Here is a 21,133-nt window from a genome sequence, read left to right as displayed (position 1 = left end):
ATCAATGTACAGCATCAAAAAAGAACCATATGTGGACTATAAACCAGTAAAACATTTGTTAAACATTTGAATTGGCAACTTAAGAGACTTGGAGGAAACCCAAATACATTGTATAGTTCCTGAAAAGTCCTATGCATTTACTCTTTGAAGAACATTTGGATCATGTGTAAGTGCTATTCTCTTTCATTGTGTAAAAGGAAAAACTATTCATTTATACATCTCTACTGTATTCATTTGCACATATTCTAAATTGATTGCTAAATTATTATAATCACGCACATGTAGGATGGCTGAAAAAATCATTGAGATATTTGAACTAAACCGGCATCTCCGAACAGCATGTGTTAGAAAACACTGAGTAAATGACCATACTGCCTTTTCACATCTCCCCAGGAGCCTTGTGTGCTGTTATTTTACACTAGTTTAGCCTGGCAAGTCAAACCAAATGCTTCTTTTCTGGTGAGTGTGATTTATTTCTTGCAGTTTCCGCTAAACTATTTTGTTTTGAGACTTCAAGACCACTTTTTCTACAAACATGCGTCATCGTGATCTCACCGGATTTGTCAACAGTTACATGACTTGACTTGTGCTCTGATGGTTATTGTGACAGAATAATTCTTGATGATTTATTTCCTTTTATATTTATTTTGGATTAAGTCAGGCTAAGTTTAGTACTCTAAGCCTAAGGGATTCGTTTGAATGATTTTAAAACTCTTTTAATCAGCACTGTAACAGCATAATATGATTTACGTCATAGATTGATGCTACAATGAAAGGTGCTATAAGGAAATGGGGAATATTTTATTACATGATCTGTTTTGAGACACCTTGGAACTTTCCTATCAAATTTTCAGATTTTTGCAAGACTGAATCCATGAATGTGGACCTAACATCAGAAAATGAAAGACCTATAATGGCTTTAACCAGGATTGTGTACCATTCAAAATTTAAGCAAGAATGCCTCTTAAACTCCAGTTTAAGTCCTCGGATTGAATTAATTTTGAATTCAGGACGCAAACAAAATTGCCATTTGAATAACTTTTAAACATAAAATCAAGATTTCTCAAGACAAACTTTGAACTCTAGGTTTAAAGAGAGACATGAAGAGAGAGAGGATAGATAGATAGATAGATAGATACCACCTATAAATATGTATTTAGTTATTTGATTATATTTAATAAGTGAACTTCTGTGGACTAAGATGGAAAAACACTTCCCAGAATGCATTACTTGTGTTGGATTTCTTTGATTTAAAATTTCTTAAATTCCTCTTCCTGTCAATTCAGTTCATCTTTCTGTGGAGTTTAGCTAATTAAATTAAAATTCACACACATAAATTGAAAGGGAGCCAATGTATCACATTTATTTATTTATTTTTATATTTTTGCTTACTTAGGATTGTACGTGAACAGTCACATGGTACACTACATCATTGCTGGTTCCCTCTCTGTAGGAGCTGAGACCATCAAGAAATACTGGAGCCGATATTATCAAGGTTCCCAAGGTGTGGTGTTTGTCCTCAACAGTGCCGCATCAGACGAAGAGATGGAGGCGTCCCGGTCTGAGCTTCTCTCGGCCATGCAGCATCCTCAGCTGTGCACCCTTCCTTTCCTCATTCTCGCCAACCACCAGGATTCACCAGCTGCCCGCTCTGTATCGGAGGTATGGTAACTTTCCACACCAAATATAGCTCTATGTTAAGTGCTGGCCGTCTTCTCTGTGATCTGCCGCTGTTGAGGGTTGCTGGGCTCTGTTTGTACACACTCTCTCAAGTGTTTGGACTGAGCGCTGGGTAGCGTGCGTTTTGGAGAGCATCCTGTTGCCATGCGGTAAGAGCAGTTGTTTATGGTCAGCCTTGGAAGATGAGCGACCAGGGCTGGGATAGGATGTTGTGGGGAGCTCCCCCTCCCTACTGCATCCTAGAACCAGAGCTGATGATGTAAACATGCTGTGACGTGGGCCGGCTGACTAATAGTCTCTTTCCACATGCTGAGAAAACCCTGTAGATGTTGTTCTCCTCAGAAGGAAGTATGAACAAGCAGCAGGAGACACTTTAAGTTTTCCAAGTATGTATTAAATCTAGACAAGGACGTAAGTATGACAGTCTGGTGCTGTAGTTATGCATCTGAGACAGGAAAATATCGATCTACATACGTACCATGTGTACATTTTTGCAGGTGGTTACATATTTTGCACTTACATGTGACGTCAGTTTCAGGTGGCTGAATATTTGGAATAATAAGTAATATTAGTACATAATAAATTAAATAAAGACACTTTTTAAATTGTGTCAGCAGTGGTTATTTGAAACGGAATCCACTAGAGTGTCACATATTGAATGTATGGACTAGTTTTATCATTTTTGGTTAATTACTTAATTATTTAAAGGAAATAAATTGTGGATGCCACCTGAGGTTATGAAATTTTATTCTTCGAAAAAGTGCCCCTAAATCATATGGATAATTTTTCTAAAATTCCATCAAATGAGTCATGATGTAAACATCTGGAATGTCGTACTCAAACGTTATTACAGAAAGAGATGTGGTTTGTCAGAGTTTCCACTATTGAATGTTAAGGAAAGGCAGGGCATTGTCTTCTGCGCAGGACTTGCTGATGTCCAGCCCACTATAAACAAGTGGGTGAAGATGGTATCAGGTTAGGAGTTCAAGCTTCTGATCACATGTAGACCACAGATTGAAGCAAGTCAACCCCTCTACTGCTGACTCCTCTTAGCCAGTCAGACTGAAGGAACGACATTCATCCCAGCAGATTCCCATCATTTTTGTAAACTGATTGCATTTCATGTATTCTTGAAGGTGCAGACATTTTACATTAATCCTGCATTTACCTCTTGGCTCCTCCAACAAGAGCTGTTGTCTGTGATTCAATTTACCAAAAACAAGTGGATGTCTGCTTCTAAATCTACTGGTCAATAAATATGACTCCCAGCTGGAGAATGAAGGGCATATACAGCATAGCACAGGGGGCCGCAAGGGGGTGCTATTGTGTCTGCGGGAAAGTTACAAATAAATTCACCAAATTTGACATTACTACAGTTTCAATCTGCTTTCTAAAGACTAAAATCATGAGATGAATCCAAATTATTTTGTCACACTGACAGACATAGTTTTATGTTTCTTTTCAGGTTTATACATTTACATTTAGCTTCCTTAATGGTATTGTACACGAAAGATATTATATTCCAGATAATATTATACACATTTATATTTGTACAGCATAAATGGGTGTTTATGTGAATAAAATATAGCTACGTTCATATTTTAGCAATAGGGTCACTCGCAAAGACATCAAGCAGATTGTCACTGCTGAGTTGTAGCTAGGGCTGGGCAGTATGGCAAAAAAATTTGACCGATTCTTGATTTTTTACGATTTTTAACTAGTCAACTTGAAAATGTAACTACAACATGATTCAAGAAAATTCTATTCCAAGTGCACCACATGAAGTTATCAACATGATGTAAATGTTAAACAAATCACAAGGTAATTCAGTTTCAAAATGACTGAAGGTATAACACCAGGTATAACAGTTATAACAACAGTAGATTATTATTAACTATAGATGTTCTGTAAAAACCAACAGCAGCTTTCAGCCTGTCACCATGATGCAAACATGAAATATAAGACATACAGTAGTAGTTACAGTTTTTTTTTGGATTGCTCTGCTTTTCCATTGTTTTTTTCCATTGTAAACATCGACGCGTTTGACTGTTGCACTGACATCTCTTGCGGCGTCTCATGCATGAAACGACATTCTAAAAACGTGGCGCTCAAGTTAAAAGAAGTTCACTCCCATCCTCTTGCATGTTTTTCCTATTCCACTGCCCACGTTGCATCTTTGTCAATGCAAAAGCGCATTCTGTGTGAATGGCGACTAGCGATATGAGCGCGTCGTATGTGAGCGGTTAATCACGTGCGCCAACATGTGGTTGGATCGTTATCATTGGCATATTGTCAAAGTGTCAAATTCTAACGGTTGGTCATATTTCTATTCAAAATCGTGATGCCTCGATTTCTAAAAAATAAAGTCGCGACAAAACATTAAATTCGAATTAATTGATAAAATCTGAAAAATCGCCCAGCCCTAGTTGTAGCATATTTGAACTACACTGAAATACATTGAAAGTACAGTGTAAACCTATTTATCCCCACAATAACATGCAATAAAGGCCTTTATGAATGTAAAACTTAAACTGACGTGATATATTGATCACGGCTGGATATAAATTTCACATGCAGAAACAGATCTAATCAGCACTGACTGCAGTGCAGATTATAGCTCATGTGGGTTTTGGGTGTTGATTAATGTGTAGTAGTTCTCAATAACTCACTCCCTGATAACCATTTTTCATTTATGGATTTTGACTTTGTCAAAGCAGGTCTGCTGTCGAAGTTATGCTGCAAGTTCGCTTACAGTATATACTGCTTATACATGCTCTGCGAAACTGGCCTAAGTAAAGGGAAGAGCATTTAGTAATTGTGATTACATGTGAAAGTGACACCTGCCTTCCTCCAGTGCGGTTGTGTTCGGTGTGGGATGTTTTGGCTAGCCACCTCCACTTTCTACTTGTGTTTCACTGCTAGACTCTCTCGACTGAAGAGGCATGCATTGTGGTCGCAGTGAGGACTCAATTGGCGATGAGAGAAGGAGCCTGCAAAGTATTTCAGACAAGCCTGTTGCCAATTCTTGACATGAGGAAATATGCTGGAGAGCTTTTCGAAAGCTTAAGTGCTGATGATGGAAATGAGTATCACACTATACTCGAGTGTGCATTGATATGTGCCGGATATAAGATAATTACAACATGTCTGCGGCAATGCTTAGGATCTCATAGGATTTTACAGACAACCACTAATGAAAAATAGCAACCGACTTGATGCTGGTCCACTTTCCACATCGATTTGTATAGTCTATAAGCCTATAGGGTTGTGTGCCACCCGGTCAGCAGATATCCTGATATTGACCAATGGCACGTGTGACATGTACTGTGTGACTGCATGCTGGAGAAAATCTTGTATGTGGTGTTGACTTCAGTCAGCTGGCAGTCAACCGAGAGAGACCACACAGACCCTTCTTTTGTTTAAGCTCCTAAATGTGGTCAGTTGCGTCTGATCAGCGCAAACCACATTACTGGGGAGATTGCCATGTGTTGGTCTATTTTTAGAAGTTGAAGTCACAGAGAGCGATTGACCTCTTTTAGCTGTTTGCAAACACTTCCAGAGCCACGTGAATTTGGCTTATAGAGGCAGTGAGCCCTGCCACAGGCCTTTTATTTAATTATGGTGTCATCTCTATTCTTGTTGTAGGCATACTGTGTATCCTGTCACAGTGAGGGATCAAGTCCCACACGTCGATCCGCACTTAACTCTGACATAGTTGCCAATCGCTTTGAATGGGATATGGCCTGACTTAGTTTTCATCTGTCCCAGGTTTGAATTGTCACCTCTTTTTTGTTTGATTGCATTTTTAAAAATAAGGAAAACACAAAATTAAAAAACTATAAATAAATTAAATCTATTAGAATTAATCATTTTTTTTCACTATTTTTTTCCTCTGGTACTTCCTTGAGATGGTCAAATCAAGTCAAACATAAAAACTGAAAGAACTGATTTCAACTTTCATGCTGTGTGTGAGAAAGTATGGTTGACCCATCAAAGCAGAGAGGCGGAATAGTAAAGCCGGATATCCAAGACAGGTTTGATCCCTGAGAGGGGAACTGGCATTTGTAGTCGCATTTCTCACTTCCTTTTTCCTCGCCTCTTTTTGCCCCACACACTCCTTTTGTTTAGATGATTGTGCATTTAAATGTTTTATTTTGTGTCTTGTTCCACATATTTTTCGAGGCAGAAACCCTTCACATTCTCTTGGAGTTTTTGAAATGCTTACACCTAAACATTTCAAGATTCGCCATAATAAAAAGCTTCAGACAGTTGAATCTTCTTTCAAGCAAACCTTTCAAACATTACTTGCCATCATAAATAATCCAGATGTAGAGGAGCTTGTAGAGGAGCTTTCGTGCAGAACTTGCATGCTTAATATTAAATGAAAGATACTAGATGTCTCTGAGTTAGTGTACAAACAAATTGTTTGCTTAACTCTTAAGGCCATTGCACACTGAGTCCGAAATTTTTGCACGTTGAAAAATAAATACGACCTCACGCTGTGTCAATCACATTTACACACTGCCTCCGAAACTTTCGTCCATCATAAAAAATTTCGGATCGGGTTCGATTTTCTGCATTTTTCGCATCCGTAGCAAGCATTTTGAGAGGTGTTTTGACAATTCAGAGCCACCGTACAAGTGCACGCCAAAATCCAGAATGGCGATTGTCAAGTTCATCCACTTTGTCTAGTAGCACAAAGCACTGTAAAGATCCTTGCACACTGAGTTCACAGATATTAGTGGTCTTCTTTTTAATATATGGCTCTAGTATCGCTAGCAAAGCATCAAACTGAGCCACTGACATCCTGAAGTAAACTTTGAATCGCCCGTGATAATCCCACTGCTCCTTAAGGAGGAGGAGCTCTCCTTCGTCTCTATATCCCAGGATTGGATGGACCCAGTATTTCCTTTCTTTTTCTCTTTTTAAGAATCATCCTCATTGCTTGAAGACTCCATTTAGTACTGTTTTGCGAATTTTTTCGTAACGGATTAATTAATACGCATCAGACTCAGTGTTCAAGGTTTCTGTGCGCAACAAATTTTTAGGATAACAAATATGAAAAAACACATACGAAAATTTTGGACTCCGTGTGCAATGACCTTAAATGTGAGAAAGTGGTTCACTAAAGATGGACAAGCTAAGAACGTTCCTCTTTGTAGATGAATTAATATGTATAATTACTGTTATGCACCATGCCATCTGATTCCATTTTGACAATCAAATTCTTCTCTCAGACATATTTTGGGTTTTAAGATGTTCTCTGTTTTTGTGTAGCAGGTGGTGTTATGAAATTGTGGTTAAAAGAACATGATCCAGACTCATGAGGTTTACCGCAAAGGCTCAGTCACCTTGCCCAGAGAGCTACAGAGACTAAACACCCTTCAAACTCTGAGTCATGATGTATAATCAGCAGGTCATCACTGCCCACTGAGCAGCTACACAACTGACTCTAATTCTTCTCTCAGAAGTGCTACTGCCATCTGTCATAACTGAGCGGATTGGAGCTTTCATCACAAAGTCTAAAGCTAAAATTACATTTGAACGTAGCTGTGACGTTAACATCTTATGCCATTGAAATCTTTTCTGGTCTGTGTTCAGTTGATTCACGTCACACTAAATGCTGTTTACAGACACACTGGTCCTGTTTAATGTTTGGAACAACAGTTTTGTACATGGGACATATCCGTTTATAACACCTGAAATCATTTTTACTCTGAAATGTGACAGATATTATGTGTTTCTGAGTTAAATTGTGTATAGGTTTTCCCAAGCAAAGCAGCACCCAGCGTGTTGTTGTTGCAACCTAGTTATTAGCGCTGCCCGGTATCATTTTATGGCATAATGTTGGCGACGTCTCGTTTTTACATTGCTGCAGTCAAGTTTAAAGGACTCGTTGGACCTGTAAAGGCCTAACTAGGGCCCTGTGTGTGACTTGTTTTCAGGAGGGGAAATATTCATGGGACAGAATTCCTTGTTGACACCAACCTCCTGCTGTTGGGGCCCTAGGAGGAAGTGAGCAGAGAGAGGGGCGTCATATGTTGATATAACACCTCAACAAAGTAGGCTGTGTAGATGTTTTGCCCCGATGCACTGGTTCTTGTTTTCTAAAGGTTTCCTGTATGAATGCTCAAATGTTGAGCTAAAGAACTGATCTTAGAATAGAGGAAATCAACCATCGTTTCACCCACAGCCAGTGATCTGATCCTAGACCTAATGGCCTAATGGTTAGAGAGTCAGACTTGTAACCCAAAGGTCATGGGTTCGAGTCTCAGGTCCAGCAGGGATTGTAGGTGGGGGGAGTGAATAACCAGTGCTCTCTTCCTCCCACAATACCACGACTGAGGTGAGACCCATGAGCAAGGCACCGAACCCCCAACTGCTCCCCGGGCGCTGCAGCGTTGGCTGCCCAGTGCTTCGGGTGTGTGTTCATGGTGTGTGTGCGTGTTTGTACACTACTCACTGCTGTGTGTGTGCACTTGGATGGGTTAAATGCAGAGCACAAATTCCAAGTATGGGACACCATACTTGACCTCACGTCCTTTCCTTTCCTTTCCTTAGGTGATGTTTGATCAGATTTTGGTGTAAGGTCCTCTGGTTTTGTACACATGAAAATGTATTTATTTATTATTTTTTGTATACATGCGTCTTTAAAAGATGCATGTGACTGCCAAAGTTTTAAATTTTCCCTACATCCAAATATATCATGCAAAATTCAGCACATCACGTGAGTAGTACAGTATGTTTCAATATTATTTACAACAGGATTTGTATTTTCATTTGTTTAAATAAAATATTTTTGTTATAAGAGAAACATTAAAAACAACTTTTTGCATCAAAGCCAATCCTTTTCTGGTAAAAAATTATTTTAAAAGTCAACAAGTATGCAACTGCTGAATGTTAACATTTCTGAAAAGCCAAACATGTCTCTTGAGTAGCATCAATATTTATTATAGTCATATAATTTATTATACTTATTCCATAAAATAAGTATAATGAACTACGTAAAAAGCATTTTGAACGTCTCCAGCACATTTTATAATTACCCAAAAATCAAACCCTTAAGCACATTATCACGTCTGTCAAAAACTTGCTACAGTAGCTGTCAGTTGGTATATTAGAACTAGAAACATCAACATAACACTCATGGGCATCAGTCACTTTAGTGAATACTTTTTTTGGATAATAAATAAATAACTATTACTAGGGATGCACCGAAAATTCTTGGCCGAAGCCAAACAATAACGAACACGGTTTTTCATGGTTTTTCCCCATGTATTTTGCCAATTTTTTCACCATTGCAAAAATTAAATAGCCAAAATGTGCTTTTTACTGTTTTGTCTTGCTTTTCAAAGAAAAAATCAATTACACAACAATTTAAAAAATATTTACTTAACACTGAACATGTTCATTCTAACAGACATTATACCAACAAATCACAATTTAACTTAAAATGAATAAGTTAGTAAAATAATATTTTTGAGACCCCCCCTCTTGAATCAGGCATGTATTTTTACTGTACAAATAAATGCAGCCTTGCTTAGCAGAAGAGACTTCTTTTAGAAAATATTACAGATCCCAGTTTGAACACAATGTGCAGATGTTATAATAAATGTATTAATAGAGTTGTTGTAACTATTATTATCATTATTATTGTCTTTTTAATTTTATTTTACAGAACATCAGTAAAATTACAAGACTAACATTTATGAATGTTGATGGAGTTCTTGCTTTTTCACAGCTTTTATTTTGGCAGAAACCCACAGGAAGACCTCAGTGCTTTTTGTTGACAACAGCAGATTTATAAATGATTCTCATTACGATTTTAGGAAGATGTTTGTCGCACGTAACGCTTTGTCACATGCCTTTAAAAAATTTCATTAAAATGTTACTGAGCAACTGACGAGTAACAGTGTTTCAGCGCAGATTTTCCTCGCGCTTTGGACTTTGAACCCTGGCTAACGAGCAGATAGCGCCGTGAGCTTGTGCAAGTGCTGTTTGAATACATGCAATTCTTGCGTGTATTAGAAAACATAACATTCTGCAGTTTATTTACTAATTGTTTAAGGCCATTTCTTGATTTCAATCATCATACAGTAACCAGCAACAACCACCCCTTCCACTTCTCGTCGGAGACATGAGATGCAGCACTAATAAACAGTCTCTCGCTGTCGGTGCTTGTAATGATTTTTGCGTCTTTCTCTGACAGTTTTAAATCCTTTCACACTGCCGACATGTTTGCTGCATTAGTGCACGCCTTTATTTGATCACGTCACACCATTGTTCGGTACAGTTTATTCGGTCTTTCCGCTTATTCGTTCGAATTATTTTGTTTGCCGAACATTGGGTGCATCCCTAATTATTACCTTACAATACAGCTGTTTTCAAATCCACATAATTTGAATATCATGACATTGATGTCCGTCAAGAAATAATACACGGAACTTATATATCGGAACTCACAATACACAGAAGTAGTAATGAGAAGCAGAGGTCCTGGGAATACACGCATTTCCTGGAAAACGCACACTACCAGATGCTTTGATTACTGTACATCATTGCTTTCCGTGAAGGAGAAAATAGCGGCTTCGGCATGCTGTCTGTCAAAGACCGTAACGTAGGCTTTACATAAAATATATAATGCAGGTGAGTATACATTTGTTCTTAACTTGCTGAAATTTGAATCAGAATGGTCGGGAAATACTTCACACTGCATGCTAAAGAAAATAAACACCAATTTTTCCAACGAAAAAATGTACAGTGTTAATGAGCATCATTCAATGTGTTGGTTCCTGATGGAAACAGCAAGTTGTATGTTATATTTTGATGGACATTTATGCACAAACTACGCATTCTGATTCTGGTTTCCCCTTCAGGAACTCGAGCTGCGTCGAAGTCGCTTTGGGAACGCCCTTGCGTGACCGCGTTCTGAAGCACGTGTCAAATCAGTCCAATGAGTAGCGAGACGTCACGAGCGGGGTGACGTAAGCACCAGAAAGTATAAAAGCGCATCCGGCTTTTTTGTGTATGTGTCTGTCTATTTACTGTTGTCTGTCCGCACAAGCATATATAAAAAAACAATCATGAAAAAGTCTATGGCGAGCGAACAGCATTACAAACGCTGTGTTCCTCCCTGCCCACGATATCTGGCGGCGGGGGATACACACGATTTGTGTGTCGTTTGTTTGGGAGTGGAGCATGCACGGTCAGCTTTCGAGGAGCTGATTGTCATCACTGCGAGTTACTCTCGCGGCGTATGCTCCGCTCTTGCCTGGCTGTGTTGTCTCGTTCCCTCGGGGAACCATGGTTACATACGTAACCTAGAGACGATTTCCTTTTTGAATATTTTCAATAATTTTTATTATGATCTTTTTTCATAGTTTTGGCAATAGATGAAATTAAATTAGTGATCTTGAGATGAATCCCTGTAGACCAATTTGACTTTCATAGGCTGGTGTAATGTACATTACTGAACTTGAAAGGTGATTTTTATAAAGTGAATTTGATCACTACCTTCTCAGTTGTTTAAAAGATTAAAGGGGTCATATGATGCGATTTCAAGTTTTGGTTTTATGTTTACGCGGCGCGATGCAACGCAGCGTGTAAAAAGACAGTATAAGTCATTATAATCCGCAATTATGTCTCCCTCACTGGATGCAACAAATGCCTAATTTATAATGGGTTTTAATGTTTTTGTCTCGTCGCTCCAGGACACGGCATCACAGTATGGTAAGGGGCGTAACATTTCCATCACACGCTTGAGGAATTCGGCCAATCACAACGCAATGGATAGCTGGCCAATCAGAGCACACCTCGCTTTTCAGACTGATGAGCTTTGTAAAAATCAACGCGTTTCAGAAAGGCGGGGCATAGAGGAGAAACAATAATGTACAGTATGTGGAAAATAATGTGTTTTTTGAACCTTAAACCGGATAAACACATTTCATTACACCAAATACACAAAATAATGTTCTTTTTAGCAACATCATATGACCCCTTTACGGCAATTACCAAAGATTGATAAAATGTTAATTTTCCAATAAAAGATGCATACATTTTTTTTTACATGACTTGTTACTTTTAATTACCTCTTAGCAGAAAGTTGTTTCTCAAGTATACTTATAGTAAATTACTTTCTTGATTGGTTTGGGAATATACAGGTCAAAGGGCAGTGTTGTATGTACAAAGCATTGATATCATTTGTATACCTACAGAACGAACTTCAATTGTTTAGAAGTAAATTCTTCACTGAATACAGCGCATACTCTAAAAGTATGTGATTTTGGCCAGAGCAATTGTTTTAACACAGTGATTGATGGATAGGTGAGTAGGCTGTTGATGTTGTCTGGGTACATTAGGTTGGAATAGCCTTTGCACTACAAATGTCATGTGATGACTTCATGATGATTCAACTATCTGTGAATTTGGTTAGTCAAATCACCAACCACTTTGGACCTTGTTTACACCTGTATTCATTGCTGGCCATTTGCGATCGGATCACCCAAGATGAATATTAATACCAAGTGTAAACAAAGTCCAGATGACTGTACAAAATGCTTTTCTCTGAGGAGTGAATTAGCTCACATCTGGTTTCCTTGAACCAAATTTATAACTGATGTTGCTTACCAACTGAATTTGTGACAAAGCGATACTGCACAAGCAAATGTGCTGTCAAGCTGCATTAAAGCTCTGCCTTTTGGGACTTTTTTATGTTCTAACTTTTAGCCAAAATATGTGTTTGTTTACAGTTTGTGTTGTCTACTTTTCATACTAGGAAAAAAGTCATGACATGACTATTCAACAGTTCAGTTTACGGACTCCGGTTTTCTCCCACCTCACGCACCCACTGACTCGTAACACGTAATTAATCATAAAGATCTGCTGTGTTTGACATTCATGTTCCCTGAGAAACCAAGGCTAGTTTGTGTCATTTGTTTCCAGAAGAGTTGTGTGGATGTGGAAATGCATGAATTCGACTCTTTCCTTGTGCATTAGATTTATAATCTGGAAACTTTAGGTCAGAAATATCTTTGTTTCTCTCTGCTTCTTGACTGGTGTGGACAGGATTTGATTCCAAGTCTGAAACATCCCTTCATTGTTCAATCAGATGTGAATAAACATGTGATTCCATTGGCACATGCAGAAGAATATTTTCTGTCCTATCAGACAGTCTTCGAGGCAGATGTTTTTTTGGAGAGTGCAGTCCTGGGTGGTTGTGTTAAAGTGCTGAAGTGAAGCCATGTATTATTCACACTACGGTACAACCCCCTTTAGAAAGCTGATATTCATTGTTTATCATTTGTTTGTGTATTTATATCTGTACATGTTTATTATGTGCATTTGTGTGTATAATATGGGTGTAACGGTTTAAATTTCCCACGATTTGATCTCAGTTCTGTGCTTCGAGTTTGGTTGAGTAAATACCTGGTGCATCATTTTAAAGCAACTGTTCCAGTTTTACGAAGCTTTTCAGCAAATTTCTCCAGGCTCTGATACCATGTAGGCCTAGCAATAACCAGGGCAGACCCTTATTTTCCACTTAACAACTTCAATTTATTGTGTTTTTTTTAAACTAATATTAATGTATTTTAACTTAAATGTAATATATGTACAGTATATATAATTATTATTAATATTATTATTTCGTCACCTTATTTATTAAAGCTTAAAAATCCCAGAGCCGGCAGTTTCTCTAGCATATTGTGCGTCATTATGACTAAATTTGACCAGTGCATTATTTGTGTGCTCCAGAAATGTTGTTTGCAGGAAAAAAAAAAAAACATTTACAGAGATTTGTTGCTATTATCTGCTGCTTTTTGATGATTTTTGATGGTCCACCAATTCCACATGTGGAGAAGATTTCAGACATTGTGGAAGTCAATAACGATTTTAGTCAAAAAAAAAAAAAAAAAAACCTTTTCATTCTATGGTCCTCAGAGGGAACTATGAGTGAACAACACATTTTTTTCTGGTATTTTTAATGTATTATTGGGTCCTGTTAAATCAATGAATTGATATCTTCTTTAATATGGGGTCTCTCTCCTCTTTTGATCATTGATCTTTCTGACCCTCTCCGTAGAGAAGGATTTTTTGTTTTAATCTGTCAGTTGACCTGAACAGATTTGGCAGTGGGATACATCAGACGGAACTGTCTGGTTTTCTACTTCAGTGGAGAAAGGGTTAGAAGCTTTAATGGTGGTCTGGTTGACTACATATTGGTTTGTTGACCCATCTAATGAGGTAGTCTAGACAAGAGCAACATCCCCCTAGTATAGTAGTTATTCTTTGCAGAGATACAAACAAGTTGAACTTTTCTGATTAGACATATAGCTATAAATTGTTTGCATTGAATTAATTTATTAGTAAAGATTAACATTAAAGGGGTGGTTCATTGCGATTTCACTTTTTTAACGTTAGTGTGTAATGTTGCTGTTTGAGCATAAACAATATCTGCAAAGTTACAAAGCTGAAAGTTCAATGCAAACGGAGATATCGTCTTTTAAAAAAACGGCTGGTAGGGACTACAAGAAGTTACTTCCTGGGTGCGTGACATCACAAACCCAGATAAACCCAGCCCTCGGGAAAAGGCAGCTTAGCAAATTTATAAAAAAAAAAAAAAAACGGGAAAAAAATCACTTGTACATAAGTATTCACAGCGTTTGCGCAATACTTTGTTGAAGCACCTTTGGCACCAATTACAGCCTCAAGTCTTTGAGTATGATGCTACAAGCTTGGCACACCTATTTTTGTCATCTCCATGACTAAGGCCCTTCTCCCCCGATCGCTCAGTTTGGCCAGGCGGCCCGCTCTAGGAAGAGTCCTAGTGGTTGGACTTCATGGCTTGGTTTGTGCTCTGACATGCACTGTTAACTGTGGGACCTTATATAGACAGGTGTGTGCCTTTCTAAATCATGTCCAATCAACTGAATTTACCACAGGTGGACTTCAATCAAGTTGTAGAAAAATCTCAAGTATGGTCAGTGGAAACAGGATGCACCTGAGTTCAATATTGAGTGTCATGGCAAAGGCTGTGAATAATTACGTACATGTGATTTTTTTGTTTTTTTATTTGTAATAAATTTGCAAAAATTTCAAACAAACTTCTTTTGGTAGCCAAATTCCTTGACACGTCTGTGTGTGGTGGCTCTTGATGCCTTGACCCCAGCATCAGTCCATTACTTGTGAAGGACCCTGTGAACAGCCAGCTTCTTTGGCAATGAATGTTTGTGGCTTACCCTCCTTGTGAAGGGTGTCAATGATTGTCTTCTGGACAACTGTCAGATCAGCAGTCTTCCCCATGATTGTGTAGCCTAGTGAACCAAACTGAGAGACCATTTTGAAGGCTCAGGAAACCTTTGCAGGTGTTTTGAGTTGATTAGCTGATTGGCATGTCACCATATTCTAATTTGTTTAGATAGTGAATTGGTGGGTTTTTGTTAAATGTGAGCCAAAATCATCACAATTAAAAGAACCAAAGACTTAAACTACTTCAGTCTGTGTGCATTGAATTTATTTAATACATGAGTTTCACAATTTGAGTTGAATTACTGAAATAAATGAACTTTTCCACGACATTCTAATTTATTGAGATGCACCTGTATATAGAGAGAGGGAGAGGGAGAGAGAGGGAGAGATAGCTATCAGTCTCAGATAAGCTTACCTTTTTTTAGCCATATTGATAGAGAAACTTAATTTTCTGTCATCTCTCTTTGTTTGGCATCTTGGCTTTACTCCCTGTATAACAGAAAGTTAGAGCATGCTTCCGAACTTGTGTATGGAAATCTAACAACTTTGTTGAGTACATGCCAGCATGCAAAAGTTTTTGTGTTTATTAGCTATGCCGGTATTTGCAATCACACAGTATGCAACGCCAATATCAATGGTACCATTTTATGGCAACATTACGTAAGATGTCACGTTGATATGACAATGACGTTCCAGACTAACGGCGTACATAAATAGGGGATTTGTAAAATTTTGTTTCGAGTTATTATTATTTGTTATAGTTTTGTACAAGTTCTTATATGAATTATAATTCTAATGCATTTATTGACCTCATTATTGTTGTTGATAAATATTGTGAGGGGGCACTTTAAATTAATTTAACAAAAGAGTAGGGGCCTGAGCCCCCTAAAAAACTAAAAAAAAAACTTTAAACACTACTCGTTAAAATAGTGCCTATTTATATATTATATATATATATGTTTATATATAAGAACAATCATTTAAAGCATGTTGTATGTATTATAAACATTGAAATAAACATGTATTTGACTCAAAAATTCATCAGCAAGCTGACTATCTAATGCAATGAATGTTTATGGTTCTCAAACAAGTTATATATTACATTTTATTCTTTCCGACAACAAATCACTTGAATGCGACGAGCTCGTAATCATGACTTCATAAGTGGGACATAGGAAGTTTCTGATAGCACGTGAAGGCACTGATAGCACTTTTGAAGCAACCAGGATGAGAAGCGCTTTCGCTCAGCACAATGGAGTCCATTGTTTTGTTAACTTTGTGGTTTATTATTTTGAGTCGTTTGAGATCACAATATATTACTTAACAGATCTATCACTTTTGCCACTGAAAAATGTTCACGCAATCGTGCTGCATTTATCAGAAGTTCCACACTCGGGTGCGGTTAGCACTCACACTACATGCGTACCACGCTTGAGCCCAACTGAACCGTGCTCTGGCCCACCTCTTCCAACCGAGCCAGGTACGGCTAAATGAACCGCATCCGAGCGCGGCACGGAGCGATCACACTAGTCAAACGAACCGGGCTTTGGGGGTCAAATGTGCACAGGAACGGTTCAGATTGCCTAGTGTGCATACATTGGCGGCACTGATTGAACCAGCAGTGATCCAAAGTATCATCAGGTGTGGTCCTCAGAGAAGTGGCCTTTTGTGATGACTGATGCACATTTGTGCTTTTTATACCCAACCCTTTTTCATGCTTCATTCATTTGTTGCCAATGAAAGGTGCTTACAATGGTTTGTTCCCCATTTAGAACCTCAACAATACCACAAATAAATCCCAATTACTTTATGAAAAGTAAAAAGTTAAATTGCATATCTTGCTGGAAATTACCGTTCAAGTGATTGTTTTTGTACCGTTTAATTCAAGGGCTGTGAATGGGCTGTTTGGGCTGTTTGATTTGATTGATTATTGTTGGATTTAGTTTTACATGACCTCATCAGGGGGACTGAGAGGTTTCTAACTCTGGAACAGTGATTCAGTGGTTTTAAGTGTATCTTAATTTTTGCACCATTGTTCAGGCGCTTAGGAATAATGCGTCAATGGTTGTGAGTGTACTGCAATAGTTTGAGTCATGCTTTGGTCAAGTTCCAGGTGAGATGTAAAGCAACTTTCTATGACAAGTTCTCAAGACTTTTAAGTTGTGTTAATGTTATTCAATTTCAGTTTGATCTGGCGGTTCAGATATTAGAGCAAAAATATAGACACACATATAACATAAATGAGAAAATTAGGGCTGCAAATTGAAATTAGATTCTAAAGTTTGTGAACAAGAAACTTTAGCATCTAGATTAAGAAAATCTTAATGGTCAAAAGGGCCAGTTAAAAGTTCAAAATGGAAAGATGTATTTTTCTGCTCAAGCACAAGAAGATGCAAAAAAGGACTCAGTGTTTAAATTCAGTGTTTAAAATCAATTGAAAAAATTTTTTTGTAATAAAATATTCAAAATTAAAATCGATTAAAATATTCAGATTGTCAAGGGTTCCAAAAGGTAGTGTAACAATATGTTGGTTTTCTCAATCCAGCATAATTATTTGACACATTCAGCAGGAAATGCACTAGAATTTAGTTTGTTTATTTGAGATGAAATTAATGAGGTTTATATTTAATTGATATTGAGATAACATTCTTTTTATGACTCTTCTTATTAATGTTTTGTAGTTCTCAACCTCACTGCAGTGTAGATCAAGTCAATATTTGTTTTGGTGCTGTTTTCTGTTGTAATTACTAAAGTTTTGATGGACTGCATCATCTGGATTACTCATTTTGATTCTTTCATGTTCAGGATGTGGCATCCCCCTTAACCACCTATACTGCTACCACAGGAACAGGAAAGGACTTCCTCAAAGTGCTTTCTAATTTGGCATTCATAATTACATTCTCGGCTTGTCTCCACTTTCCACAAGCCGCCAGAACATGCCTGGCTTGCAACCATTGTGTCTAGACTGTGCACTTTGCATCAACAAAACTGTGATTTGTTTATTTGGGGGGGTTTTTCTGAACAATGGAGGATTGGCGGAATGTTTAATCCCATATTCTGTAATTCACATAATTGTGAGAAAAGGTTTGTGAGGTGATGTAAAAAGGAAGGCTAAAGGAATGTTACATGAGGTTACATGTTTTTTTTTTAGTTCTGCTATCTTGTAGCCCTGTTTTAGGCATGTTTAATTTGATTATTGATGAAAAGGCCTTCTGAGAATCATCTTATTGGAGGTGCTTTTGCAAATATTTGGTCACACATTATATCAAATATCATTAATGCAAAACCATTTTGAATGGGATGTAAAACCTAAACCAAGCTACTTTTCCAACCTCACTTCCATCATACCACAACCACATTTGGTGTGCTGTATTCTTTATGACAAAGAAACAGCTAATGCCACATGCATAGCTGGTATCCTAGTCTGGTCTGGCCAGTCTGTTGGCTGGTTTTTAATTGGTTTTGGGAACTTCAGCTGATCATTCTCGGAGTCCAGCTAGTTAAAGACCAGGCAAGGGGACCAACCTAATCCAACTAAAACCATGTTAGGCTGCTTTAAGTGGGTTTTTTCAACAGGGTTCTTAGTGGGTTATTTCAGGTGGCACTGACAAAGATTATCTAGATAAATTATTATAACTCAAATTGTGCATAATCTCCATTCAAGATTATAACATATTAATATTATTGCAAAATATGTGTTGAGAAAATCAAGCCACTGAGGAGAAATTAAAAATATAGTAGCCTAGTTCCAGCTTTAAATATTTATGTAATTGTATGATTTTTTTTTAAAGGTTTGAATGTAAAGACTAGGTTAAATTGCATTTATAAGATCATACTTCATTTTGTAAGTTTGTAAGAATTAATGAAATGAGTAGCTTTGCAGTAGATTGCAAATCATTTCTGCAGTTTTTGCTGAAAATGCAGAGTCTTTCCTAAAATATGTTTGTTAGCATGCTCATACAGTATTACGATTTGGCAAAAAATTTAAATCTCGATTTTTCCAGAACGTTTGACCGATTCTCGATTTTTTACGATTTTTAACTAGTCATCTTGAAAATCTACCTACAACATGATTCAAGTAACTTTTTCTTTATTAACCCTCTAGTTAAAGAAAATTCTATTCTAAGTGCAGCACACTTGATGCTGTCAACATGATGTAAACATTAAACAAATCACTTGTTAAATATCTTTGCAGAAAAGATGCATGAACTACAACTACATCTTGTACAAACTTGTCTTATACATATTATGTGTTCAGAAATAATACGAGGAAAATGCTTTTAAAAAATCTCAAAAGTCAAGGTAATTCAAATTCAAAATGACTGAAGGTATAACACAAGTAGACTATTAACTATAATTATAAATGTTCTGTAAAAACAACAGCAGCTTTCAGCCGGTCACCGTGATGAAATATCTTTCTCAACATAAAGCGCATTCTGTGTGAATGGCGCTTAACGATATATTTATGGTCCTTCACAGAGCGCGTCACACATGAGCAGTTAATCACGTGCGCCGACATGCGGTTGAATCGTTCTTTTCTCTTTGCTGTTATCACCGGCATATTGTCAAAGTGTCTAATTCTAACATTTGGTAATATTTCTATTCAAAATCGCGAATCCTCAATTTCTAAAAAATCAAACATGGCAAAACATTAAATTCGAATTAATCGATAAAATCGGGGAAATCGCCCAGCCCTAACGTTTACTGCTCTATAATGCATCCTCTACATGTTTTCCATGGTCGGTTGAGGCCTGTTTCTGGCAGACCTCCTGCATGGTCATCATTGATCTGCGACGCTGTCAGGTACCATCAAGGCAAAGCATGTGCCATGTGACACTTAAGGGCAGCTTGCCAAAAGCTAATTGACTGATCTGCACTAATTGCAAACGTGAATCCTATAACAGAGCTTTGGGGAAGAGCCACCAGCACAGATGAAAGCACCGGGCTTTGCTGTGTCAGGGGCCGACAACCAGTAATCGGTGTGTCCGGTGACCCGGGAGGAGCAAGGGCAGGGCTGTAGCTGTGTCTTTCTTGCCAGACCTGGTCCTGCTCCTGATGTTCTTCCACCCAGACCTTTCTGACACCACTGTGTCATTTACAGTGACTTAATAAGGCAGTCAACTGAGTGGCTTTATCTTGTGTCCTTTGAGCTGAAAAAGGTCATATAGGAGACGTTTAAGTTAATTTTTATCTTTTAGGTGTTGTGTCTTTTTGCAGCCACTTATTATAAACTGTCCTGTAGTGTGACCATAACTTTTTTTTTTTTTAATTACTGTATTACTGTAAATATTTAATAAAATTTTATGCAACACTTTAGCTGTTTCAATGTGCAGTTCAGGTGCAAACACTTCTGTCTTTGTCTGTTTTGGCCCAGACATTATCTGAATTTGTCCATCAGCACTGACTATCCAACGTGATTTCATGATAATTCGTATGCATTTTACGTAACATGTGGTTCTATAAAACATACATTTACTTACGTTTTTACAGGCACTAAAACGTACAATACTGACGTATTTTCAGCATCTAAACGTACAAATACTTACGTATTTTCAGCATTTAAACGTACAAAATTTACGTATTGACGACACCTAAAAATGAATCCTTATGAATATTGAAATCTCAGCATTAATTTTATTAGTTTTTAGTTGTCATATGAATTAGCTTGTTTTCAATTGCATTATTAAATTGTTTACTTTTGAAATTATAACATTTCGTTTTGTTGTGTGATTTCTGCTGCCAGCTCGTTTCCAAGAATATGCCTACATAATGTTAAACAAGACTTCACTTTAAACCTTAAAATAAATAAAATTTCTGCAATCGTTTAACCTTTACTTGTCATATAATGTTTACTTTGATTGCCATAGGTCAAAAAAGGCATTTTCCCCCAACATGCTGTGACTAACAATAGAACTATAAAATACACCAAAAACGCAACATAATTACGAAATGAAAATTTTATTCGTGCGCTGTAATCCAAATCTTCCGAATCCATACGACTGCGAGGAACAGACCCAAATCCAAGCCTTTATTCGGCGATCTTCTTCTCCATCCCGAGCAGTGAGTCCAGTGACCGTGAGCAGCAAAGCCCGCGCTGATGGACGCGCTCTTTACAAATTCAAATGTTGCCACTTCAAACGACAGGTTTTACGGCAGGATAATCGAACGCTCATTGGCTCTCGCCTGCATTCCTCACAGATTTTGACAA

At 37.6% G+C, this 21,133-nt stretch overlaps 1 protein-coding gene across 5 annotated transcripts in view; it reads left to right on the top strand.

The window, feature by feature from the left end:
* Nucleotides 1-21,133, top strand: part of LOC107681238 (ADP-ribosylation factor-like protein 15) — a 133,150-nt gene that overhangs the window by 61,433 nt on the left and 50,584 nt on the right. For all 5 annotated transcript variants that reach the window (XM_016477492.1, XM_016477484.1, XM_016477500.1 and 2 more), the window contains one exon: nucleotides 1,454-1,662. In XM_016477492.1, the coding sequence (XP_016332978.1) occupies nucleotides 1,454-1,662 (209 nt within the window). The remainder of the gene's footprint in view (nucleotides 1-1,453; nucleotides 1,663-21,133) is intronic.

Source organism: Sinocyclocheilus anshuiensis, unplaced genomic scaffold (genome assembly GCF_001515605.1).
Source record: "Sinocyclocheilus anshuiensis isolate Anshui unplaced genomic scaffold, SAMN03320099.WGS_v1.1 scaffold697, whole genome shotgun sequence".
Lineage (NCBI taxonomy): Eukaryota > Metazoa > Chordata > Actinopteri > Cypriniformes > Cyprinidae > Sinocyclocheilus > Sinocyclocheilus anshuiensis.
This window is presented reverse-complemented; position numbering and strand designations above follow the sequence as displayed.